The sequence below is a fragment of the Rhododendron vialii genome, chromosome 6a (genome assembly GCF_030253575.1).
Source record: "Rhododendron vialii isolate Sample 1 chromosome 6a, ASM3025357v1".
NCBI classification, from domain to species: domain Eukaryota; kingdom Viridiplantae; phylum Streptophyta; class Magnoliopsida; order Ericales; family Ericaceae; genus Rhododendron; species Rhododendron vialii.
In genome coordinates, this window is record NC_080562.1 from 14565613 (window position 1) to 14592939 (window position 27327).

A 27327-nucleotide genomic window follows, 5' to 3' on the forward strand; every position below is an offset into this window, starting at 1 on the left:
GAATAAAAAGCGTTAAGTGGAATGGGGTCTCAAACCTTTCTCCATAGTGACTCATATAGGAGTAATTTAATCTTAAGATAAAATAAGTACGCAGAAGAAAATCCACAATAAAATTACAAGAGCCTTCGATCTTAAGGAAAGTTTTTGACCGATATTACGCGTCCCCGTCCACGCCCTTCATAGAGGAGCAGGTAGACTTCAATATGTATGTTTATCTATCTATGTACTTCTGTTTGTGTTGTATATACAAGCGTATATCTGTTCTTCACAATCTCTGTTTTTTTAAGCTTTCTATTAGTATTCTCGTTCCCGATTGATCCTTGGATCATAACGGTTACTTTTAGTTCAAGGGTTTTGAGACGAAATTGGAACGATGTCGATGCTTGATTCTTTCTTCAACAAGGGTTTCAAGGCCGCCAAATGGTATTTTCTCTTCGGCTGTTGTTTTTTTGTTTTTGTTTTTGTTTCCTAATATTCTTTTTGAAATGCTAGAGTATTTTAACGCCGAAATCTTAGGTTGGGTTGGATTTTGATTTTTCTTTCTGTTCAGAATTTCGTGTTTGGTCTATTTTTTTTTCTCAAATTTCTGCCCTAACAAACGAATTGGGTTTGTTCTCACATTCTTATTTATAATGAATGATTGGTATCTGAAATTCAATGACCTCGGTCACGAATAAAAACTGCAGGAGATGCACCCAGATGTATGGGGACATACCCTCATCAGACCATATCTCTGACAAATCGTGGGTAGAATTGAAATGACGTTTTCCATGGGTAAAACTTATAGATTTTGTCACATAATGGATTTTGGGGAGTTCATCTGTGGATAATTGGTCTCTTTTTGTATTTTTAACGCCCATTTTTATTTTTGGAAGTGACTGTTTTCCAGTTTTCAGTTGAACTGTTATTTGAGGTTTATAGTTTGTTATTTAATTTTTTTAATTTTGCTGTTTTTGAATCCTACGTGAAATCAGGTGGTAATTGAATTCTTAATTTGTTTATCTCATTTCCTAGTTAAAGACTTATATCAAATAGCAACAAAGGAGCGCTCACCACCTATTTGATAAAAGGCCACAATGAAAGCCATGACATAAAAGATATATGGTTTAAGCTAATGATATATGTTCTTCTCTATGGGTCGTAGTATATGTATGTGGTCTGATTGTACATTTGAGGAACGGATAAAAAGTTTTAGATGTACGTTTTTGGATTGACCATTGATGCAAGTCGATTCTCAATCTCCTTGACAGAAATGTGTTATTCTTGATATTCTTGCATCTTTGCTACATCTTCCTCTCCGACTGTTCCCTTATTTATTTATTTAAAATATAGTTTTTATAAAGCTAGAGTATGTTAACTTCGTAATCTTAGGTTGGTTTGAATTTTGAATTTTTTCTGTTCTGATTTTGTTTTTTCTATCTTTCTTTTATCCCCCTCAAATTTCTGCCCTAACACATGAATTGGGTTTTGTTCTCACATTATGACTTACATGAATATGAATGATTTGTATCTGAAATTCAATGACCTGAATCACGAATAAAAAGTGCTGCTTACTCCCACTGAGATATACACCAAGATGTAAGGGGACATACCCTCATCAGACCATATCCTCTGTCAAATCGTCGGTAGATTTGAAATGACTTGTGCCATGGCCAAAAATTCTAGACTTTATCGCAAAAACAATCTTGTGTTATAAGTGCCTGTTTGATTGGCCGGTTGGAAATGGTGTTGGATTACGAACTGGAGGGGATCACATATCTGGTGCTCGAATGCAACCATTAGCGGAGTCCTATAGGGAAGTACAAGATAAGAAACCTACAAAACATAGGCAATACATGGGTAATAACGTTCAATCCGATGTTATGACTCAATCCATGGAATTGCATATCCCCTTGTATATCAGTCCCATCAAACATGGCCATAGCGTGTAATTGTGTCTATGTCTGTGTATCTCTATGACTTGTGGACGAGGAACTCATGATATTCTAGCGTATCTAGTTAATTGCTGCTCATATATGTGGTAAATATGACTTGTCTATGTATCTCTATGACTTGTGTAAACGGAATCCATGATATTCTAATGTATCTAGTTAAATGAAGCTCATATTTATGGTTAGTTGATGGTTCTAGTTTCTATTATGTGTATTTGTGTTTGTTACTGCAGTAAAACCCTGCTGAAGCTGACAATTCCCCGCATAAAGTTACTGAGAAACAGGAGAGAGATTCAATTGAAGCAGATGCGCCGAGACATTGCCAAGCTCCTTGAGACTGGGCAAGAAGCTACTGCTCGCATTCGGGTAGAGAACTAGTTTTTTTCAGCCTTTGAATTGACACGAGTATCCATATTTGAAAGGGAGCGTAAGCTCTTTGAATTGACACATGAGTATCCATATTCCAAAGGGAGTGTAAGCACTCTCTTTGAAGAATAGGGTTTAGCTGTTGGGGGCTTTTAGTTGCAGTGACTGTTATGTCGTAGTGACTGATTAGTTGCTCCGCGGTTTTTGTTGGTTCAGGTAGAGCATATTATCAGGGAAGAGAAAATGATGGCGGCACAGGAGATCATTGAGCTGTTTTGTGAGCTTATTACTGTCCGCCTTCCCATTATTGAAGCGCAAAGGTTTGTTTCTGAATTGAACTATGACCAAATTTTTTTTTGTTCTTGTAACGGGTATATTTTGGCGAGAGGCTGAGGGTTTTGCATGTATGCTTTGGATCATGATAAATAAGTCAGGTGACCATCAAAACCCAAAGTTTGTAATTTCTATTAATGTTTAGGACTGGCCCAATCAAATAATTGTGACAATCAAAACAGGTTATATGTTTGATGTGTCTGGTAACTTCAGCTGCGGGCCTAAAATAATTGTGCAAGAAATTGGGTTGTCAATTAGTCTTTTGTAATGAGAACTTAAGAGCTAGCGCAATTGGGAACTAGGATCTCAATTGTATGCTACTAGATGAACAACAGAGGCTAATCCCTAAACTAGCCCCGGCCCCATGGTGTCTTCCAGCATAAAATGTTGAACCGAAGGCGGGGACTCCACACACACAATGACTCCAATTCGTGCTAAGTAATCTGCACTTTGGCTAGCCTGCCGATAAAATATGCTCGAGCATGCAACTGGTTCTAGACAACAGGTATTTCATGTCTTCAACAACAGCTCGGTTGGGCAATTTGGAGAGGCCCCTTACTGAATCAAGTTAATAGCTTGTTGAGTGTCCAATTTGATCTTCGCATGGCTCATTCCTTTCTCCATAATGATTGTTACCCCCAAATAAATTGCCCATAGCTCGGCACTCAGGCTGGAATCACATGCTAGCTTGTCGTAGAAACCAAGTATCCATCTGCCTTTCTTGTTTCTGAACTATTTACTGAAGCCACCTTTTCCATTACTTTCTTACCAACTGCCATCCGTTTGAGCTTTAGGGTGCCTGCATTAGTAGGAAACCATTTCATGATGAAAGGAGTAAAACCAGCGGAGTGTACAGGGGATTCAAATGCCTCAACAATTTCTGATGCCACAGAATGGTTGGAAATGAGAATTAATTAATATTCAATATTGTTAAAACTCTTCTTATTTCTATCTTTCCAAATCTGCCACAGAATGGTTGGAAATAAAATGCGCCATGGTAACCCACAAAGATGTTTAGTGTTTGAAATCAAAATTTAATGTATCCAAGCGGTTAAGGGGACATTTAAATCTCTTCTACTCCAGCCGCGGTTCATAATGTATTCCAGGTATCCATGGCTTTTGGACATTCCCTTAGCAGGTGGTCCATATTTTCCAACTCCCTACTGCATCTAGGGCATGTTCCAAAAGGAATCATGCCCCTTGAGAACCTCATTTGGTTAGTGGGGAGTCTTTCGTGAAGACAGCCATTGGAAACCTTCAAACTTTTCTGGGACTTTCAATCCCCATAGCCATTTCCAATTACGGGATACAAAAGGTTCACCAACAATTTAATTATATGCAGCAGCAGTAGTAAAGCCTTGTTGGGATTTATGCCAATGAGGAGAGTAAGGAATAGTCATACCTGGGTACTTTAACGTTGAGGATATTGTTCAAATCATGCGAGTTCATACAGTTCCGAAGAGAGGAGAGGTTCCAGTTTCTATCATCGTCCCGAAAATCAGACTTTAAGGTCAGACTCCGCATGAATTCCAGGAGAGGTAGTGGAAAGTGAGCCATTTCCACACCACCAATCCTTTCAGAACGAAATAGTGTCACCCTTTCTGACTGTCAATTTAATACCCTTTCTAATAGTGTCTCTAGTTTTAACAATCCCCTTCCAAGATTTGGAGCTACTTTTACCGTGTTGCCAGTGGAAGATAGAGTTAGTTCTGAGGTACTTGGCCTGTAAAATGTTGGACTACAAGCTATCCTTATCAATCAACATCTTCCAACCCACCTTAGAAGGTAGAGAGAAGGGCCGTATTGTGGTCTTTGGCTTTCTTAATTCCCAAACCACCTGCCTCCTTCCTCGTGCAAACCATGTCCCATTTGATAAGATGCATTTTTTCTTAGTAGAGGTATCAACCGAAGAAAGTTATGATTGAGTCCATCAACATCAATACCAATATAGCGCAGAAGGTTCACAGTTTGCATCACATGATTAGGAAAGAGCAGAGATTTAAATGGCAAACTTGAGCAAAAGAGCGGAGAAAATAGAAAGAAGCAAAAGGAATAGTACTGTAGTTAGAATAAAGACGTGTGAACCCAAATGGAGCACAGCCTGTACGTATATAACCTAATTTGCTCACACTTGGTTTGAAGTGTATTGCATCACAGCATCTTTTTCCTTATCCTGACCCTTTTTTTTTTTGGAAAACAACCATTTGGGCAAAATCAATCATGTCCTTTTTGGTTTGCATTAAGAAGAGTCAAGTTTATTGAAGAGGAAGTCTTTTGTTGAGTAGCAATGAAATACATCAAATAAGTAACAGATGGTAAAAGAAATGCTAACAAACTAGGGACAACCAGATTGCAAGGTTGGATTCTTGTGGGAAGAGATACCAGCGAACAAGATTTAAGAGTGTAAGATCTTCCTTGACCAGAACATTTTCTTATGAGTTTGCATTGCAAGAAACTCCAGGAAATTGACCCTACGAACCCTCGGAACTGACACAAGGTGATCTCAATCACTTGGAATGAGTATTTGGTAATTGTTCTTACGAGTTTGACCCTAGGACGAATACATGAATCGACCCTTAGAACTGTTATCTTTGAATGAGTATTTGGTAATGGTTCTTGCAATAGAGAGAATGTACAAAATTAAGTATATGGGAAAGATCAATGCGACTGCTAATACTCATGAAAACATCAAGTTTGCTGCTGCACATGGCACTACGTCACTTCTTTGGGTTTTTGCCCCTTGTGGGTGCTTGAATCAGTTTGGTACTGTGAAATATTCAGCATATTTTTGATGAATTTGCATTATATTCAGATATGAGGGAGCATATAAAAGGAAAAAAAACGGATATTTAGCAATAAGGAAACTATAGACCTATGTTAGCTAGCCCCTGGAATCAATAAGAAAAGTGGGCTAATTGAAATTTCCAAATTCGGAAAGAAAACGCATTTCAAGTAATTTTAAATCAATAACCCCACCCCATTGGCTTCCCGGGGAAAGATGGCATGGGGTAGCACCAACTTCATCATTATTTTTGCTCACTCATATAGGGTAAGGCTCTTCTCTTTGGATGCCTGGGCTTACATAAAGTGTCAGTATAGGCCGGCCTGGGCCTTAGTGGAAATTGATTCTTTCTTTCAGAGGCCTCCTTGGAAGGGAAGCCTCTGCTACTATTCCACGTAACAAGCTGATTGTGGGTCCTGAGAGGTTTGATTCTCAATTACATTACTTATCCTTACCCAGGAGGTTCCAACATTTCTCTTTTTTCTTTTTCTTTTTTCACTGTTTTGATGACTGTACTGGGAAGTGGAATGAAATGGGTTATCTAAACCATCTCATTATGTATACAATTCAACATGAATATTCTTTGAGAAGAAAATAGAAGTACCGTAATACAGTTGCGGAAATTCAGACATATGCCACAAAGTCTCCATTCCTCCTCATCAAAAGGTCCAGTTTGTCCAAGGCAGCCATTTTTGTTATAGCAATTCCAGCCACTGAAGCAGCTATTGGCTCAAAGGCCCTTTCCCTCCCCATCTAGAGAGGTAATATGGTTTGAGGGTTGGACTGTTCATGCACCTCAGGCCTCTTCTTTATCGGCAAAGGATTAGACTTTCCTTGGAGCACTGATCGATCACTTGTAGTAGCCTGTTGTGTCAAGATCAAGAACTTACATGAACTGTTTGTGTCCATGGATTAGTTCGATCAAAAACTTGAGATAATGGGTGTATGTGATGACCTCCTTTAAAATCCAGGCATGTATTAGAGACTTGTTGGGAAACTTATTATAAGAACCTTCACTCAACCGGACTTCTCGTTCTCGTTCGTTCTAGTACGAGGAACGGGAAGGGGAAGGCGGAAAATCACGTGCCCGAAAATATTTTGTGGTGGATAAGACGTCAATAGATGGCAATATAAGAACGCACTTATTTTAAGAGATAAAAATTCACTAAATAGAATGTAATTCTTCATTGACAATACATTTCCACAAGCATTTTGATAGTTTTTCTTCTAGATTAAGCTCCATATTTTGAGGTGGATAAGATGTCAATAGATGGCAATATGTGAACGTACTTATTTTAAGAGATAAAAATCAACTTAGGAGACATGGTGGTGAAATGACGAGGTTCAAACCAAGGTAAAAGCCAAGAAGGAGTGCTTTAAAAAATGGCAAAAGGACTGGAATGAGGAAAATTTTCAGGGTTATAAGCAAGCTAGCAAGGAAGCTAAGAAAGCCGTTAGGGATGCTAAGTTGAAAACCTATGAGAATTTCTATGCTAGACTCGATAGTAAAGATGGAGAAAAGATTATTTATAAACTTGCCAAGTTGCGAGAAATGAGGGCTAAAGACGTTTCTCAAGTTAAGTGTATAAAAGATATTGATTCGGTGGTGTTGGTAAAAGATGAGGTGATCAGGGATAGGTGGAAGTCGTATTTCGAGAAGTTGTTAAATGAGAAACACGAAGGAGCTTTGGTGGGAAGGAAGAGTATGTACCTAGTGAGAACATAGAATATGAATTTTATCGGAGAATACAAAAGTTCGAAGTGGTCAAAGCTTTGAAAATGATGAAACCAGGTAAGGCCTTAGGACCAGATGGTATCCTTATTGAAGTGTGGAAAAGTCTAGGTGACCTGGGGGTGACTTGGTTGACGAAATTGTTTAACAAGATTATTATGACTAGGAAGATGCCCGACGAATGGAGAAGGAGCACTCTAGTACCTACTAATAAGAATGAAGGGGATATCCAAAGCTGCAACAGCTATAGAGGTATTAAATTGATGAGTCATACGATGAAGTTGTGGGAAAGAGTTATTGAGCATCGCTTGAGGATGGTGACTACGGTGTCAAAGAAACAGTTTGGGTGCATGCCTGGAAGATCAACCATGGAAGCTATCTACTTATTAAGGAGAATGGTAGAAAAACATAGAGCAAAGAAGAAGGATCGTAGGCATGTAAAATTTCCAGCCAATCACAAGTTGCCATGTGTTGCAGGACCTAATAAATAGGGCATGGTAAATGATCAATCAAATGGTGTTTAAGTGTCTTTAGGTTAAAAGTCAAGATGATGCATATAAGCCAATCAAATGGTGCCACGCGTCAAAGTGATGCAGTTACTATTTTTATTAAGTCTGGCCAATCAAATTAAGTCACTTGATAAAATAATAATTGTATTTCTCTTTATAATTGTCTTTCTTAAAATAAAAGGAAGAAAGATAATTATCAAGTTATATAATTATTTCTTTTATGTTAAATAAAGAAATAATTAGGAAGATAAATATGAAGGAGGTAGAGTTGGTCATGACTCTCCATCCTACATCTCTATAAATAGAGGTGCTCTCCTCTCATATTTCAAATCAACATTCAAGCATCCAACTCCAGAGCTCTGAAGATCAAAGCCTCAAAGGCCTTCAGAATTCCTCAAGTCTCAAGTCCAAATCCAACAAAAAGGTTCTTTCAGATCAAAGCTTCAAAGCTCCGAAGAACATTCAACCTAGATATCATCATCTTCTTCGCAAACATCGGAGAAGATTCTGCTGTTCGATCCGAGAATAAGCATCAAGCCCTCGTTTCAACAACAACCGAAGAGAAGAATCAGAGGATTATTCTCTTAGAAATTCATCAGAGATTGTAACCCTAGTTTTGATACATCAATAAAATTGACTCTCATTCATCATTTTTCCCGTCTTTTTCGCAGACTCAAAATTTGTGTTCAACAGATTTTGGCACGCCCGGTGGGACTATCTCTGCCTCTCATTTCTTCTTTTCAACAAATCAACAACCTCTCGATGGCTCCTAAGACTGCCCATTCAAAAGCTCCTCAAGCTCCGGTTGTACGCTCCAAGTCTTCAACAGCTGCAAAAACTGGCTCTGGATTTCATGCTAAAGGTGTTGGTGCAACACTTTGAAGCAAGGTAAAGGTTGCCGCTACCAAATCTGGCTCTGGATCTCACACTAAAAGTGCTGGTCCAACAACTCGAAGCAAGGTGAAAGTTGCCACTACGGATACTGCCCAAGCCTTGCTTTTGTTTAAATCAAATCCCACGTACGAGGCTGATCTGCTGAAGGCACCGCCAAGCTCACCAAAATTAAATCCTGAGTCTGAGGCTGATCTACCAAAAGCACCGCCAAGCTCACCGGAAGGAAGGGATGTCGTTTCTACCATAGAAGCAATGAAGGATGTGGCAACCGATATTGAAAATCCTTCTATGCCTCAGGAGTTTGGTTCAGAAATTCAGAAGAATTTGGAAGATGGCTATTTAAGCAGTTGCAGTTCTGACTCCAACTCTTCTAAAAGTACTCAGTCAAAATTCAATGCTCTCGCCAAGCCTACTAGTTCTTCAGTCATGGATGTTATGACAATGCGGTCAACCTAGAAGAACAAATCGCTAACCTGGCCAAATTAGTAGATGGAATGTCAAAAACCCTAGAAGAACGTGACGTTGAAATCGCCTCCCCCAGGAGCAAAGTAGAAAGTAAAGGGGATTCAAGTCGAGTTGAGTCCTCAGGCAAACAAAAGGAGATACCTGAAGCGTTTGCGCTTTCTAGTGAAGGTTCGATTCCCATGGACCAATTGAAGTATTTCATTTTAGGCACCATCAAGCAGAAGTACGAGGAGGCGCCAAAATCTTCTTCTACTTATGCTAAGCCTTATACTAGAAGGATTGACCTTCTGAAGATGCCTACTGGTTATCAACCACCAAAGTTTCAGCAATTTGATGGCAAGGGCAATCCAAAACAGCACATTGCCCATTTTGTTAAAACGTGTAGCAATGCTGGAACCGATGGTGATCTTCTCGTCAAGTAGTTTGTTCGAATGCTCAAAGGCAATGCTTTCGACTGGTATTGCGACCTTGAGCCTGGCACGATTGAAAGTTGGGAGCAGCTGGAACAAGAATTTCTTAACCGTTTTTACAGCACTCGCCGTATTGTCAGTATGTTCGAGCTTACGAATGCTCGCCAATGGAAGGATGAACCTGTCATTGATTACATCAATAGATGGCGACACGTGAGTCTAAACTGCAATGATAGACTGTCTGAAACTTCCGGAATTGAGCTGTGCATCAAAGGCATGCAATGGGATCTATAATACATTCTTCAAGGAATCCTGCCTAAAACCTTTGAAGAGTTGGCGTCTCGAGCTCATGACATGGAACTCACCATTGCAGCAAATGGAAGGCAAGGCCTATCAGTACAAGACTCTCGCAAAACGCAAGATTCTCGCACCGTAGGAAATAAGCCAGACATTCACAAAGGGGGCAAACCCATAGTCAAAGGAGAAAAGAAGGATTCCATGACAGTGAATGTTGCACCTTTCAAAATCTTTACTAGACCTAAGACAAAGCAGGTAGAGAAGTTTACTCCTCCGCAAGTGAAGGAGAAAAAGAGGCTCACGTTGAAGGAGATGCAAGTAAAGGTGTATCCGTTTCCAGATTCAGAGGTCCCTTCAATGTTTGATCAATTGCTGGATCTAAAACTCATTGAGCTCTTGGAGATGAAACGACCTGAGGAGGCTAACAAGGTGAATGATTGAAATTACTGCAAGTACCATCGCTTGGTGAGCCACCCCACTCAACGGTGCTTCGTCTTTAAAGAGAAGATAGTAGAGCTCGCTAGCCAAGGGAAGATTGTCTTGGAGGAAGAAAATGAAACTGTAGCTACAAATCAGACTGTAGTTACTCTACAAAATGACACTTTTCAGCCTAAAGTGTCACCAAGGGTGAAGATTCAATTTGGGTCATTTGATCCAATTGAAGTAGTGCGATGCCCTTCTATTCAACAGTCTAGGGGCAACATCTCTACCAACACAAAAGTTGAGGATGCAGATGATGAAGGATGGACCCTTGTTACTCGTAAAAAGAAGAAGCACACATCAAGTGTGAAGCATCCCCAAGTTGCAATACCAAAGCCTAGTCCCAAAAGGATGCGTGCGAGAAGGCATCAAAGAAGGAAGAAGTCGAAGAGAATATCCTCAAATCGGCAAGAAGACATGCCCGTCCGAAAATTGCGTGCTCCTTTTACCCTATGGGATTTCCTTCCTGAGAAAATTCGCAACTCTAGTCTTTTTGAGGCCTCATGCAACACTGTGAGTGTCGAAGAAACCGAGGATCCAGAGCTTGAGTCACCAAAACATACTCCAATCAAGGCTGACTCTACAAGTTGTGTCAGCGATTGTCTTGCTTGCATTGGAAGCATTACACTCTCTGACGAGGATTTGCTACTGGGTAACATAACACACAATCGCCCACTCTTTGTCGTTGGATACATATGCAAAAAGAGGGTTAATAAGGTGCTCTTGGATGGTGGATCTGTAGTTAACGTCTTGCCGCTTCGTACCATGAAGGAACTTGGCATCTCTATAGACGAACTAGCACCTAGTCGTCTCATGATCCAAGGATTCAGTCAAGGGGGGCAAAGAGCTATTGGCGTGATTCGTCTGGACTTGCTCATCGATGATATGACCTCAAGTGCATACTTCATGTCATTGACGCTAAAACTTCTTACAACATGCTTTTAGGGCGGCCGTGGCTCCACGAGAATGGCGTCGTCCCATCAAACCTCCATCAATGCTTCAAGTACTGCAAAGATGGTGTGATAAAGAAAGTGGTAGCTGATGATAAACCCTTTAGCGAAGCCGAATCCCATTTTGCTGATGCTAAATTCTTCTTAGCAAATGTGGTGTTGACGGAGTTAGAGCCTACTGCCTCTTCATCAAGCTACAAGCAGTCCAAAGCAAATGACGTGCAACTTAGTAAGACCAATATTCTAACTAAGGAGAAGCAGAAAATTGATCAAGGTATCAGTCGTCGTCATGTAGAGGAAGCATTAAAGAAGAAAGAGACACATGTACTTCATTAGGTGCCAAAAGTGAAGAAAGGTGAAGAGTCGGCCTTAGATGGATTGACGCTCCCAGTCACTAACCTTAACGAAGCCTAGGTCGCTCCACCCCTAAAAGGATTTGTTCGAGCCACGCATACCCCCATAGTGGAAAATGGCTACTTGCCTTCACAACGGACAAACGGCTTTGATCCCAATGCCTACAAGCTTCTCACAAAGGCTGGACATAATCCTAAAGATTCAACTTCTCTAGGGAAACTTCTGCCTGAGGCGACCGGTGAAAAGATACATGGCTTGAACTCAACTCAGAAGATGCTCAAGCAAAAGGGATATGCTGTCAAAGAGTCTCAAGCAGGCCTTGGATATACCGCACCTGCTCCTGCTCGCATCTTCATAAAGAAATCCACCAACAATTACATCACGGCAGAAGAAGGAACCTCATCAGTTTCATCTAAGACATCTGTCTTGGACCGCTTGAGTGCTCTGAAATCCCAAGTGTCAATCTTTGACAGATTGGCGCCCCAAAATGAAGTAGTCTCATCGTCTTGTACGAGAAAATCCATTCAAAGCCGATTTAGGACCGCCAAGTGAAAGCCCCACGCCCTCTAGCTTGTGCGAGTTTGTCCATAGCAGATTGAGTCTACCAAAGGAGGTGTCCTCATCAAACGCTCCTCGAAAGTCTGTGCATGGCCGGTTAGGTGTCGTAAATACTACCATCAAGAAGGCTTCAAAACGGAGGACTCTTCTTTTGTCAGAAGATGATAAGAAGTTGAAGAGCAAAATACCCTCTCGCATGGAGCGTCGTACTACTCTTATCATGGTAGTTGACGATGAATCGCTGAAAGTAAAGCGACAAACTGTGGTGTTAACCAAGGTGCCTTGTAGGGGCTTGAAAGATGGCCTTAATGAAGGATGCGTTACTTCCTCATTCCATATCACAGCTTCTTGTAGTGAAGTCCAAGCAAAGGAGGATGCTGAAGATGCTCCACAAGAGTGGGAAGAAGGCGTGAGGTCCACCGTTGATGATTTAAAAGAGATCAACCTTGGGACTGAAGATGACCCACGACCAATCTACATAAGTGCCTCGCTCACCCATGAAGAAGAAATTGCCTACATTGAACTCCTACTAGAGTATAAAGACGTCTTTGCTTGGAATTACACGGAAATGCCAGGGTTAGACCCAAGAGTCGCTGTTCACCATCTTGCAGTGAAGCACGGTGTTCGACTTGTCAAGCAATCTCAAAGACGCTTTCGATCTGACTTGGTTCCCAGAATTGAAGCGGAGGTCAATAAACTCATTGAAGCTGGTTTCATTCGAGAAGTCAAGTACCCCACCTGGATCTCGAGCATCGTCCCAGTAAAGAAGAAAAATGGGCAAATCCGAGTTTGTGTTGACTTTCGTGATTTGAACAATGCTTGTCCGAAGGATGACTTTCCACTTCCTATACCTGAGCTCATGGTCGATGCTACTACTGGACATGAGGTGTTGTCATTCATGGATGGTTTGTCTGGCTACAATCAAATCCGCATGGCTCCGCGAGATGAAGAGTTCACAGCTTTTCGCACACCTAAAGGCATCTACTGTTACAAAGTTATGCCTTTCGGCTTGAAAAATGCGGGTGCCACATACCAAAGAGTGATGCAAAAGATTTTCGACGATGTACTTCACAAATATGTGGAGTGTTATGTCGATGACTTAGTCTTGAAGACAGAGAGACGAGCCGACCATCTTCATGATCTAAGACAAGTGTTTGAACGATTACGAAGGTACCAACTTAGGATTAATCCCTTGAAATGCGCTTTTGGGGTTACGTCAAGAAAGTTTCTTGGTTTCATTGTGCGCCACAGCGGCATAGAAATTGAACAAGCTAAAATTGATGCCATCGAGAAAATGCCTGAACCTCGAAACATTCATGAGCTGAAGAGTCTTCAAGGACGATTGGCTTACCTTCGTCGTTTCATATCAAATTTGGCTAGTCGATGTCAACCATTCAGCCGTCTCATAAAGAAAGGGACTCCGTTTGAATGGGATGAAGCATGCAACAATGCTTTCAAAAGTATCAAATCCTATCTAACGAACCCCCCCGTTCTCATTGCCCCTATACCTGGACGACCACTAATCTTGTACATTGCTGCTCAAGAGTGTTCGGTTGGAGCACTTCTCGCTCAAGAGAATGATGAAGGGAAAGAAAATGCCTTATATTACTTGAGTAGAATGATGCTGCCACATGAGTTGAATTATTCTGAGATTGAGAATCCCTCGCCCTTGTCTTTGCAATCCAAAAGATGCAGCACTATTTTCAAGCTCACACAATGCATCTCATCTCCAAGGCTAATCCAATCAAATACGTCATGTCAAAGTCAGTCCTCTCTGATCGATTGACAAGGTGGTCACTCATTTTTCAACAATAAGAGATCATCTACGTGCCTCAAAAAGCCGTTAAAAGGCAAGTTCTAGCCGACTTCTTGGCAGACCATCCTACACCAGCTGAGTGGGAGTTGTCCGAACAATTGCCAGATGAGGACGTCATGGTAATCGAAGTTCGTCCCCCATGGACAATGTACTTTGATGGCGCGTCTCACTGAAGTGGAACAGGCGCTGGTGTGGTATTTATTTCCCCAGAAGGAGATGTCTTGCCATATGCTTTCACTCTCACACAAAATTGTTCAAATAACGAGGCTGAGTACCAAGCTCTCATTCTTGGGTTGGAGATGGCGGTTGAAGCAAAGCACTTACAACTCAAGATATATGGAGATTCAATGTTGATCATTAACCAGCTTCTTGACATCTATGAAGTGAGGAAGCTTGAACTTGTGCCTTTCAATAACTACGCACGTCGCTTGATTGCATGGCTTGGTGATGTCACCCTAGAGCATGTGCCGCGAGGAGAGAATAGGCAAGCAGACGCACTTGCAAAGCTTGCTTCTATGCTTGCTTTACTGACCAAGAGACGCACGTTCCAATATGCCGAAGTTGGGTCATACCGCCAATCTTTGATGATGAAGACAACGGTGAAAGGGAAGTGAATATCATCTCAGTTTTGGAAATTGAAACTGAGGATTGGCGCCAACCATTCATTGATTATCTACAACATGGAAAATTGCCTGATGATCCACATAGAAGAACGGATGTGAAGCGTCACGCCCCTCGATTCATCTACTACAAGGACACGCTTTATCGTCGATCTTTTGAAGGGTTATTCCTCCGTTGCCTTGGAGAACGTGAGGCACAGCAAGCTCTGGAAGAAGCTCATTCTGGAATATGCGGCGCTCATCAATCTGGCCCTAAACTTCATTTTCAAATCAAAAGGATAGGCTACTACTGGCTGACCATGGTCAAGGATTGAATGGAGTACGCCAAAAGATGTCATGCTTGCCAAATCCACGCCAACTTTATACATCAACCGCCAGAACTGCTCCATCCAACTGTCGCTTCGTGGCCTTTCGATGCATGGGGGCTAGATGTCGTGGGGCCTTTGCCAAAGTCTTCTGGTGGCCACTTATACATTTTGGCTGCGACTGACTACTTTTCCAAATGGGCGGAGGCCATTCCATTGAAGGAAGTGAAGAAGAAAAATGTCGTCAACTTCATTCGTACTCATCTCATTTTTAGATATGGTGTATCGCACTACGTCATCACAGACAATGGAAAGTCCTTTTACAATAGTGCCGTAACAAGACTTTGTCAGAAGTTTGGCTTCAAACAACATGCTTCTACTATGTACAATCCACCTCCGAATGGTGGTCTTGCTGAAGCATTCAACAAGACTCTTGAGAGCTTATTGAAGAAAGTGGTTGCCAAAGCAAGAAGAGATTGGCCTGAGAGAATGGAAGAAGCTCTTTGGGCGTATTGAACCACGCATCGAACACCTACACAAGTCACTCCATATTCACTAGTGTATGGCGTGGAAGCTGTTTTGCCGCTCAAACGTCAAATTCCATCTTTAAGGGTTGCCATTCAAGAAGGCCTCACTCATGAAGACAATGCTCGCTTGCGCTTTGAAGAACTAGAGGCACTTGATGGAAAGAGGCTTGAAGCACAACAACGTCTTGAATGCTATCAAGCCTGCATGTCAAAGTCATTCAACAAGAAGGTTCGTCTTCGTTCTTTTCAGAAAGGAGACTTGGTTCTTGCTGTAAGAAGGCCTATTAATACCACTCATAAAATTGATGGTAAATTCATTTCCAAGTGGGATGGACCATATGTGGTGCTTGAAGTTTACTCAAGTGGCGCCTACAAATTGGTTGCTGAAGATTGCTTGAGAGTTGGCCCCATAAACGGCAAATTCTTGAAGCGCTACTACCCTTGAAAAACAAGCGTTACTCCATGACGCACGAGCTTAAACTGCATGTTGCTCCTGGCCCGCAGGAGCTAAAACTGTGCACGGCAAACCAAAAACAAAAACATAAAATATGAACTATGTTTGGCTTGATCCCATTTTGGGTATGTAGGCAGCTTGAATTTCGAGCTCAATCATCCAAAAAAAAAAATATTAATTTGATAATAGCAAATTGCATTTGCTATATTCCTCAAATGAATAAGTAGATCAAGTGTTATTAATCATGAAACAAAAAAAAAAGAAACAAATTGTGTTTGCTATATTCCTCAAATGAATAAGTAGACCAAATGTTATTAACAATGAAGAAAGGGAAACAATCTTTCCTAGCGGCAAAAAAAAAAAAAAAACTAAAACTAAGGAAATAGCTTGAAGTTCGCCAACTCGTTTTGATTTGCTTCAAGCAACCTTCTCATCTCCTCCGATTTTGCAATATCTTCATCAGTCTGTATTGCAGCATTCTTGATAGCAGAGACCTTATCTTCAAGGTTAGAGATCTCAAGTTGCACCTCAGATAATTCTCCTTCATTTGCAACAACCACTGCTTCTTGGCCTTCAGCTTGGTATCTATGCCTTCCAATTCTCTTTTCAACTTAGCCTTGTCAACTTCAAGGGCTTCAAATTCTTGTTGACGAAGTTCAGATTCTTTAATTACCTCATTTTCTCTGATTTTGGCATGAGAAAGAGTTTGAGAAATATCTACCAGTTGACTTGCACATGATTTGATAGAAGTGGAGCGGTTTTTGTATGCCCGAATATTATCAAAGAAGCTTTTAAGGTTGCGCTGCAACGGAGAAATGTCCATTACTTTCATGTTTCTCATTTCTTCAAGGACCTTCTCAGCCTCATCTTCAATATCGTCGACATGATCCAAGCTGATTTTCTGGATCTTATGGGAAAGTTGGGACCACAACCTTGAGACATACTTGCGCCGACTTTTAGCAATCACATCTATCCCTTGAAAGACACTAACATCGGATAACGTGGGACCAGAAGGTCTCACTCAAAATTGTCTTGGTTCTGTTATTGGCACTTTGGGCATGTCAATAGAAGCCTTCTCATGAGTAATTTGACGTGATGCTTCTTTGACAGATCTTCCCTTACGAGAAAGCAATCCAAAGGAATCTGGACCATCTATAGAACCTCCACTGCTTTGAGAGTATAGTTCATCACCAAGATTCAAGTTGTTGACTCCCAACTGCACATATACGGGGAAAAACTTAAGCAGCTTATTGAAATAAAAAAAATGTGAAAGCATTCGAGGAAGTTGTTTTCTTACATGTGCTTCTAAATCCTCCAAAGGCGTGCTGCTATCAGGCACATCTTGGAAAAAACCGTCTGTGTCAATGTGGATATCCTCCAAGGGTGCGACTTGGGCTATGTTTTTCTGCTTCTTGGGGCGATTCCAGTGACGATCACCTTGACTAGAGTTGTTGTCCCCATCACAAATCTCAAGGCTTCTTTTCTTGTCTTTATTTTCGGTGGTTGGATTTTTGACAATCACGGATGGAATTTTTGGAGCAGAAATCTTCAAGAGAGGTTTAGGCTTGAGAGTTGATCTCTCCATTTCTTTGGATGCATCTTTGGGTAGATCCTTTCCTTTGTTTGGTTTGGCCTTACTTGGTCTATCCTTGCCTGCTTTGGCTTTGCTTGATGTTGCATTGGCGCCATCAACTTCATGGGTACTAACAAGTGGAACTTTCGGTTTGGCCCTGCTTGGTCTAGCTTTGCTTGCGTTGGCTTTGCCTCATATTGCATTGGCGCCATCAACTTCATGGGTGTTGACAACAAGTGGAACTTTCGGTTTGGCCCTGCTTGGTCTAGCTTTGCTTGCTTTGGCTTGGCCTAATGTTGCATTAGTGCCGTCAACTTCCTCGTTACCAATAGTAGGTAGAACTGCTGGTTTGGCCTTGCTTGGTTTAGCTTTGCTTGCTTTGGCTTTGCTTGCTATTGCGTTAGTGCCTTCAACTTCGTGGGCATTCTCAATAGGTGTAACTGCTCCCTTGCCCTTGGTTAGGCGAATTCTGACTGGAGTCTTGGGTTTCTCTTGCTTTTCGGCAGGCTCAATGTCTCTTTTAACAAAATCACTTGCATGCTTTGTCCACCACTCTTGATATCGCTTTGTGGTAAGGCCTTTGTGCGAGGAGACAGGAATTTTCAGTTTTGTCTTAGTACTAAGCTTTGTGCAGGATTGCCAAAGTCCTACAACATCGGGTAGGTTAAGGGGACGTGCTTCTTCCACCAATTTTTCGGGCACATCTTGGTAAAAGTTGAATTGTTGTGAGGATCGATGGGGGCTGTAAGACTCAACGATATACTGCATATCGCAACTAAAAGTCAGGTAGCTTGAACGAAGACTGATGGTGTAGGTTGTCCAGAAGTGGGATTGCTTTCCGTCATCTACCACTAACCGCTCGTCCTTGTTAGACATGGCCAAGGATGATAATCGCGAAGGATCAATGCTTCTGAGGAGTTCGTGGGTTGCAATTGTTGTGAAATGTTTGGCATTCTTCTCGCCGGCTAGTCGGACCATTCTAACTCCCGGTTGAGAGTGAGGATGGAAGGTATGTGTCGAAGTAGTTGCCAAGCCATCTGTAGATATAATGCATGGGAAGGATCGCATGGCACTGACTTGGAGTAGGAGATGATGAAATTTGTCTCAAGCCATGGTATATGCTCTCTAGAACGGGCACCGCCAAAGAAAATGTAGATCCGCGCGCCATCATGCTTGCAACTTTGAAGACGGTAGGACGAATTTGGTTCGCTTTTCCATTGGGTAGGACAAATACGGACAGCCAGCACGACAGGAAGGCTGCTAAATAGACTTCTTCCCTTAAACATGCTTTGATGCCTAGCTCGTTGAATGCTCCTTCTTCATCCTTTGTGCACTCTGGTGGCATGCTAGTGTGTCCAGTTGGCCTGCTTGCTCCCTCGCTCTGATCATTAGGAGAAAGATATGAATATTTGCTTTTTAGCCTACACCAGAAATGGATCCAGTCACGGGCGGTGATATGGTGAGTTTTTGAAATATGAAAAAGTCTGTGGTACGCTGCAAAGAGGTGCCTGCAACTAGGTGGAAGGAGGTACATGTTGTTTTCGTCGATGCTTGTCAGATCGCATGCCGGCGGGATGACTTCGTCGTAAAATTTTCCATAGATCGGCAGACCACCAATATAAAATAGATCCCAAAGGGAGATTGATAGCTCTCCTGCTGGTGTATGAAGTGTGTTTGTGGAAGGACACCAATGCTCGCAGAATGATTGAATGAGGTTTGCATCATGGTCATATGTGAAAAGAGAAGCATAGACGGCACCATAGATCCTTGCCTGAAAAAGTATTTCTGAAGATCGCCCAAGTACATGTTCTGCCCACTTCCAATATTGATTGATGAATGAAAATTGGCCAAAGCTGGCAAGAGGAGCTGTCCAAGCGGCTTTTCCGTCATTGATTTGATCACCCAGCAAGGTAAAGTGTTCTGTGGCATCATCTTTGGAATGGAGTGATGACCGCAACAAGAGTGCCCTGGAGGAAGGAATGGTGGCAGAGCTGGTGAGATCATGCAAGTCCGTCGTAGTGTCAATGAACCATTGTGTCGGATGGGCAAAGTCAGCAACTGCAGGTTGGCATGAAAAAGGTGAACCAATGACAGTATCAAAGACCGGAAGAAGTAGTACTTCGTCAGATGCGTTTTGACCCTCAGCAATGGAAAGTAGTGCTTGGCCATGAAGGATCGTGTCTGCGAAGATTGCCATCTTTGAACAACGAAAGGTTTGGAGGACAAGTTGCAAGGCTTCAAATCTGTCAAGGAAAATACGGACAAAGCAATAGTAAAAAGTTTAGAGCATTGATATGTAAATTAAGGAAACTTCAAGGCACTGTGAAAATTAAAAACCCAAACTCGCTGGTTGTACCTGCAGAAACAGAGGGAGGAAAACAAAAATGTTGTTACTGAATGGTGCCAACTGAAAAAGAATGGTATTATTTGGGTTAAGTGTTGCTTTTCCAGACGCATTATTTTCATCGTCCACTGTCTAAGCAATTGGTGACAGCATTATGCATGTAAGTGTTGGGGAAACAGGCTTAGGAAGCTGTAGCAGTTCAAGTGGAACCATGCAAAGCCAAAAGCTATAAGACAAAATGGTTGTAAACTATTCTGTTGTTCCAAATTTATGGACTACATGAGTACACGCCTAGAAGTTCTAATTGGTCAAAGGTCAAGATCAAAAGATCAAGAAGAAAAACGTGTTGCTTTTGCATGACTAAAAGCACATGAAAAAAAAATCGGTTCGATGGCGGTGCTGAATAAGGACAAGTGAGCAAATCAAAGGCGTTCCAAAAATTGATAAGGCTTTCGTTATAGTCCAAGAACTCGAATCGTATTGTAAAAGACTGTTTACGTGCGGCTAAAGTTCACCAAAGGAGGGACATGTCAAAAAATAAAGGGTTTACTTGGTTTCGGAAAAGTTTCTGATTCTAAAATCGCGGTTCACATGTTTTGACCCGCATAGCCTGGAGATAAAAAAGCAAGACTGTTTTTGCATGAAGAAGAGTTGTGTGCTACTGCATGAAGAAGAGTTGTGTGCTACTGGAATACAGCGTGCTACGTAGATTCGTGCAGGTACAATACAAACAGTCGAAAGAGATAGGAATAATTTCTTGGGTGTTTAAAATAGCCTATTGGCTCTTTATGGTAAAAAAAAACAGAAAGCAAATTGTGCGGAATTGAACGTGTAGAAAGAAAGTCAACAAAAGGAGCCACGTTGTCTACAGTAGGCTATACTTAAAAAGGATTGAGTGCATGACATGTGCTTGGTGTAGAAAGACAAAGACAAGAAGCAAAAGACAAAAGGAGAAGACTCACCACCTTATTGCTCTGAAATTCTTTTCCAGGCTGAACAAATCAATCGTGAGGATTTGTTTCAGTGCTTCCTCTCAATATATAGAGCAAGAAGACAATTTTAATTGAAAGAGGAGTCAGAAGTTCTAATATACGTATAGAGCAAGGAGACAAAGTTTTAATTGAAAGAGGAGTCAGAAGTTCTAATCCTAATCAAACACAATTGTGTTCAAGCGGTGGCTATTGGCTTCCCTAAAGTGTGGTCTCTAGAAGCACCTGTAGAAGCGGGATAGGGATCCGCAAACACAAGCCGAGTGGGCCCAATAATTCTGATGTGTTAAAAATCAGCCTTCAAGAATTGCCCAAGTCTGCTATGGTATTAGGCGTTGGTGTAATTCCTATTGGAATTAGTTCGTACAAGAATTTCCGAGTGGGCTCATTATTCCATGGGTTATGTTATTGGGCTATCAAACTTTAGTTTGCAAATAAATTGGGCTCTCACATATTGTTGCCTCTGAAGATAAATTCAAGTCATGCAAGACTATGGATTTTAACTCGGGTCACGAATTCAAATTCGAATTGACACCAAATGTCGAGGAAAAATTGCCGAATATAAAAATTTTCGGCATCAAGTCAAGTCAACATTTTCGAGACTTACTCACTTTCATGCATGAGCAAGTCTCGAGGGGGCATCTGTAGGCATGTAAAATTTCTAGCCAATCACAAGTTGCCATGTGTTGGAGGACCTAATAAATAGGGCATGGTAAATGATCAATCAAATGGTGTCTAGTGTCTTTAGGTCAAAAGTCAAGATAATGTGTATAAGCCAATCAAATGGTGCCACGCGTCAAAGTGATGCAGTTACTATTTTTATTAAGTCTGGCCAATCAAATTAAGCCACTTGATAAAATAATAATTGTATTTCTCTTTATAATCGTCTTTCTTAAAATAAAAGGAAGAAAGATAATTATCAAGTTATATAATTATTTCTTTTATGTTAAATAAAGAAATAATTAGGAAGATAAATATGAAGGAGGTAGAGTTGGTCATGACTCTCCATCCTACATATCCCTATAAATAGGGGTGCTCTCCTCTCATATTGCAAATCAACATTCAAGCATCCAACTCCAGAGCTCTGAAGATCAAAGCCTTAAAGCTCTTCAGAATTCCTCAAGTCTCAAGTCCAAATCCAACAAAAAGGTTCTTTCAAATCAAAGCTTTAAAGCTCCGAAGAACATTCAACCTAGATATCATCATCCTCTTCGCAAACATTGGAGAAGATTCCTCCGTTCGATCCGAGAATAAGCATCAAGCCCTCGTTTCAACAACCACCGAAGAGAAGAATCAGAGGATTATTTTCTCTTAGACATTAATCAGAGATTGTAATCCTAGTTTTGATACATCAATAAAATTGACTCTCATTCATCATTTTTCCCGTCTTTTTCGCAGACTCGAAATTTGTGTTCAACAAGGATTTCCATATGATTTTCAGACTTAGAAAAGGCTTATGATAGGGGTGCCTAGAGACATCATATGGTAGGTTCTGGAGAGAAAGGGAGTGACCAAAGGGTATATCGAGGTGATTAAAGACATGTATGAAGGTGCCGTCACTACCATTTGATCACCAGTAGGGGAAACGAGTGAATTCCTAATCATTGTAGGATTGCATTAAGGGTCAGCCTTGAGCCCGTACCTTTTTGGCTTAGTTATGGATGAATTGACTAGACAATTTCAGGAGGATATCCTATGGCGTATGATGTTTGCAGATGATATTGTCCTCGTTGATGAAACCGCTAGAGGTGTTAATACGAAATTAGAAATTTGGAGGGAAGCATTAGAGTCGAAGGGTTTTTGAATAAGTAGGAGTAAAACTGAGTATATGGTGTGCAAGTTTAGTGGTACCAGCGGTGCGCACGAAGAAAGAGTGATAATCCAAGACCAGGAGATACCTAAGAGTGATCATTTTAGATATTTAGGCTCAATCATTAGTAGAGATGAAGAGATTGCCGATGATGTGATCCATAGTATCCAAGTGGGGTGGCTCAAGTGGAGGAGTGCTACTGGTGTATTGTGTGACAAGAGGATACCCATAAACTTGAAGGGAAAATTTTATGAAACTGCAATCAGACCAGCGATACTTTATGGGACAGAATGTTGGTCTATTAAGAAACAACAGGTGAACAAGATGAGTGTAGCAGAAATGAGAAGGTTGAGGTAGATGTGTGGTAAGACTAGAAGAGACATGATTAGAAATGAGATGGTAGGTGTAGCACCCATAGTAGAGAAGTTGAGGGAAAATAGGCTAAGATGGTTTGGGCATGTCTACCTTAGACCAGGAGATGCAGTAGTTAAGAGAACAGATATGATAGCTTTGGGTAGCAATGCTACAGGGAGGGGTAGACCTAAATTGACATTAGATGGTGTGGTGCGCAACGATATGAGTATAGTAGGTTTGTGTGAACAAGTGGCCCTTGACAGAGCTCAATGAAGGAAAATGATTCATGTAGCCTACCCCAAGTGATTGGGACTTAAGGCTAGGTTTGGTTTGGTTTGGTTTAGTATGTACTGCATTGACCATACATTTCCACAAGCATTTTGATAGATTTTCTTCTAGATTTGTCCTCTTAAGGCTCCATCTTTTGGTTGGTCACATTTTGTTTCTGTCTCCTATGTAAAATAGTAAGGAATAAGTATTAATAATATTGGGATCCTTAAATCCACTGTTTTGGAGCATTGGTGTCTCATTTTTCAGAAGTGCGATCCCATATGTAATCAGTTATGGTATGAACTGATTGTGGTAACAGAGCTATAGACAGATAGATTTCCTGTCCCAATGAGGAAGGGCTGAAAGTTAAATGAGCTTAATAGCTTGTTTACATTTCTACCTTCAATAGTCACAGCTTCTATCTGTACTGTTATGCCTGTAAAATGAACCTGACTTTGCTGATTTTAATGTCATGAATTTTGTCAAAAGTTGTAGCTATGGCGCTCTACAATCCATGCAGTTGATTAGTGTTGATTTTATGCTCCATTTGTTAACTTTGGCTTGCGGATATTTCTAAACCTTTTTTTTATGTTGATATTTGTTTGTACTTGTGTTTCTATATGTATTTTTTGTTTCTTTTTATAGGTGTGATCCTTGTTTGTGTTACCATGCGTATTAGTTTCTTCAAATCATAAGATCTGAAGCATATCTTCTATTCAGTTGAAGTTACTGTTTGATCCTCTAAATTGATTTCCTATGTCCTCCATGAAATTTAGGGAATGCCCATTAGATTTGAAAGAAGCGATATCGAGTTTGTGTTTCGCTGCACCAAGGTGTGCAGATCTGCCAGAGTTGCTTCAGGTTCAAATGCTATTTATTGCCAAATATGGGAAGGAATTTGTAGCAGCTGCAACTGAGCTTATGCCAGAATGTGGTGTCAACCGCCAGGTTATATATACATCTGTTTGTCATTCTAGAGCATCCGTAAATGATGGGCATCCGTAAATGATGATGATTATTTTCCTCCATCAGTTACCTGACATTATTTTCTGGGAAAATTTCACGTAGGCACCTGACCTTTTACACAAATCACACATAAACACTTGATCTTTCTTAAATTTCATATAAACACCTGAGCTTTCTAAAAACTCATTAATTCAACACCTGCCGTCACCCTTCCGTCTAAAACCAAACACGGAATGGCTGAGTTGGATGTACACGTGGGGTATAGTGGGACCATGGATACATGACCTTGCAGGGACTCGGGGGGCCTGTGGTGACTTGGGTTGTAGTGACTCAAAATGCCACCGTTTTGGGCTGCAAGAGAAAAGACAAAAGACCCTGTTTGGTGGAAAGCCAAGCAAAAAAAGTTAAGTGCTCCAATTTTTTATTTATTTGAACCAATTCGAAGATCTTATTTTTCTGATCATTTTATCCTAAAGAATCATAATTAATTTTTAACTCTAAAGCTCTCGTTAGTCAGTCCTAAGAAAGTCGTAGAATCAAATATCTATTAGGGCTAACAAACGATAGCCTTAGAGTCAAAAATTAATTATGACTCTTTAGAATAAAATGATCAGAGAAATAAGATCTTCGCACCGGTTTAAATTGATTGAAAATTGGAGCACTTAATTTTTTAACCATATTTTTTAATATATAAACAGTCTGTACATGGTTGAAAAATTAATTGCTCTAATTTTCAATTCGTTTGAATTGATGTGAAGATCTTATTTCTCTGATCATTTTATTCTAAAGGGTTATAATGAATTTTTGACTCTAAGGCTCTCGTTAGTTAGTCCTAAGAGATATTTGATTCTACGACTTTCTTAGGGTTGACTAACGAGAGCTTTAGAGTCAAAAATTAATCATGGTTCTTTGGGATAAAATGATCAGAAAAATAAGATCTTGGTATTGATTTAAACGAATTAAAAATTAGAGCACTTAACGTCTTTTACTTGGCTTTCCACCAAACAGAGCCTTTTGCCTTTTCCCTTGCAGCCCCAAAACAGTGACGTTTGGAGGGAAACACCTGAGCTTTTATCCAACTCAGTCATTCCGTTTGGTTTTAGATAGTGACGGCAGGTGTTGAATTGATGAGTATTCAGAAAGCTCTGGTGTTTATGTGTGATTTGTGTGAAAGGTCAAGTGCCTACGTGAAATTTTCCCTTATTTTCTCTCCTACTTCACTAATATTTTCTTTGTTTTGTAATTACAGCTGGTAGAACTGCTATCAGTTCGTGCTCCTGATCCTGATGTGAAACTGAAGCTATTGAAGGAAATTGCTGAAGAGCACGAGTTGGATTGGGATCCAGCTGCTTCTGAAAAGGAGTTACTGAAATCACATGAAGACTTGCTGGTATGTTTGATTTTTTTGCCAGATTTTTCATGCACAGGAGCCTGCTGCTGGGTGGCAAAATTAGGGTCAGCCCTGGGTCCTGTGATTTAATTGGAATTATTCATTATCTTGAGCATGTCGAGCTGATAAATCCTGCGAAAAACCAGACTGATCGGACATCGATAGCCATATGATCGAGCACATTTATCTTACGTTACTTTTTAGCCTTCTACTTGCCGTCAAATTTTTAAAGACAAGTGTTCTCCGCTCATGTTGTTACCAATATCCAATCAATTTTTTTTTTTTTTCAGTTTGAATGGATGATCAATTTTAAGCCCAGCAAAATTAAATGGTTCTGATCAAATAACAGAGCCCGTTTTGCCGCACATTAGTGGCTGCTGTGCCTTGTCTACAACATCTAACCTGTTTTCGTCATCAATGTTTCTCTTGATTGCAGAATGGACCAACTAATTTTGTCAGCGGGTCCAAATTGCCTCTTCCCAAAGAAAAACACGAGGAGTCATTGTACTCTGCCTCAGAACAAGCCCCCAATGAAGATTCAGATTCTGACACATCAGATTTCCCTGAAGTTCCTCAGGCATCAGTACGGGTAAACACTGTTTCAGCTCCAGAAATGCTTTCCTTCCCAGAGGTCGATCTCGAATCAGAAAAACATTTTGGAAATCCAGCACACGAACCAGACTTGGACACTCACGATGTGTTGCAAGAGAAATCAGTCGCTACTACAAATATTGAATTGCCTGAAATTCCAGTTTATCCAATGGAAGATAAACAATTTGTGCCATTTATATCTCCCCCATCACTATCTTCTTCTTCAACGTTTTCCGTGAGACGGACCGAGCCATCTCCCCCCCTTTCAAGAACAAAAAGTGAAGCCAATGTGGATTTGCAGGATGTGTTGGTTGCTGCTCATGCTGCTGCCGAAACGGCCGAACGCGCAGCAGCTGCTGCCCGCTCGGCAGCTAGTCTCGCACAGATCAGAATTAGTGAACTTGTCATGAAAAAGAATGATGAGGTCTCTGATCATATCAGTGAGAACCCATTTCATGCCGATACTTGTCAGTCTCCCACAATTGATAAGCCGCATCTATCTCATCAAAATTCTTCAGGTGTTTCACATTCTCCCAGTTCATATGAAGATCATGAAAATCACCTGGTGCAGCACCAGGCATCGAGTCTTCCTTCGTATGACAAACGTAAAGTGGAATTGGATTCCTCCTCCCTCTTTAGCAATGATATTCCTGGACACGGGACCGATTCTCACCAGCCTCAGAGGTTGACTTCCATGGATGATGAGACTTACCTCTCGTACCCGAACTTGTTTTCGCGGCAAGATTCAAATGTACGCCCATAATCTTTGGTTTGGCCTGTTGACCTTAGCTCTTTGGCGTGTGGATTCTCATGTTTTTTACCATGTCGTGTAAGTTTTCGCTACTGGCCTTAGCTCTCTGGTGGGTGGATTCTCATGTTTTTTACCATGTCCTGTAAGTTTTCGCTATTGAATGAATACATATATGTTGCATATCATGGCTGTGTTTGGGAGCGTGAAATGAGAAGTTGGAGCATTCAGGTGTTCATCTGCTGAAGTGGTGGAAAGGCAGTTCATGCTATATTATCAATAATTTTGTAGGATCATTTGCTGTATGTATATTTTGGAATAAAGGTTTTCCTTAATTTTTATCTGTCAAATTGTGCAGAGTACTTCAAAGTATTCTTTGTCCCAATATTGGTTAGCTATACTTTTTCTTCCTTCTTTTTATATGGTGCTGGACTTTGAAGTACTGTGGAGATGAACCAAAACAAAATGGTTAGTTTATAGACACGAAGTGGGTACAAACACTAAGTAGG

The 27327-nt window shown here is 40.9% G+C and overlaps 2 protein-coding genes across 3 annotated transcripts; one reads left to right on the top strand and one right to left on the bottom strand.

Moving 5' to 3' along the window:
* On the top strand, nucleotides 1–27190 carry LOC131328820 (uncharacterized). Of its 2 annotated transcripts, XM_058361748.1 has the most exons (7): nucleotides 1–191; nucleotides 345–423; nucleotides 2165–2297; nucleotides 2514–2617; nucleotides 23900–24071; nucleotides 25339–25479; nucleotides 25916–27190. In XM_058361748.1, exons 2-7 carry the CDS (start codon nucleotides 374–376, stop codon nucleotides 26831–26833), a joined length of 1518 nt encoding a protein of 505 aa, XP_058217731.1. In that variant the 5' UTR covers nucleotides 1–191; nucleotides 345–373; the 3' UTR covers nucleotides 26834–27190. The 2 variants fall into 2 exon arrangements, with proteins under 2 accessions (XP_058217731.1, XP_058217730.1); XM_058361747.1 differs by having other exon boundaries at nucleotides 180–423.
* On the bottom strand, nucleotides 16287–19626 carry LOC131328821 (uncharacterized). Its single transcript, XM_058361749.1, has 2 exons — nucleotides 17081–19626; nucleotides 16287–16999 (listed from the first exon to the last, which is right to left on the bottom strand). The coding sequence occupies exons 1-2, from the start codon at nucleotides 17366–17368 to the stop codon at nucleotides 16805–16807; spliced, it is 483 nt and encodes a 160-aa protein (XP_058217732.1). The 5' UTR covers nucleotides 17369–19626; the 3' UTR covers nucleotides 16287–16804.
* Nucleotides 27191–27327: the final 137 nt, after the last annotated feature.

What these genes read in the sequence shown, in the direction of transcription:
- LOC131328820 (XM_058361748.1), top strand. Translation starts at nt 374, where the DNA reads ATGTCGATGCTTGATTCTTTCTTCAACAAGGGTTTCAAGGCCGCCAAA. An exon ending in GGTTTCAAGGCCGCCAAATG is followed by an intron (nt 424 to 2,164) that starts GTATTTTCTCTT and finishes TTGTTACTGCAG; the next exon opens with TAAAACCCTGCTGAAGCTGA. An exon ending in CCCATTATTGAAGCGCAAAG is followed by an intron (nt 2,618 to 23,899) that starts GTTTGTTTCTGA and finishes CATGAAATTTAG; the next exon opens with GGAATGCCCATTAGATTTGA.
- LOC131328821 (XM_058361749.1), bottom strand. Translation starts at nt 17,368, where the DNA reads ATGGAGAGATCAACTCTCAAGCCTAAACCTCTCTTGAAGATTTCTGCT. An exon ending in TGGAGGATTTAGAAGCACAT is followed by an intron (nt 17,000 to 17,080) that starts GTAAGAAAACAA and finishes GTATATGTGCAG; the next exon opens with TTGGGAGTCAACAACTTGAA.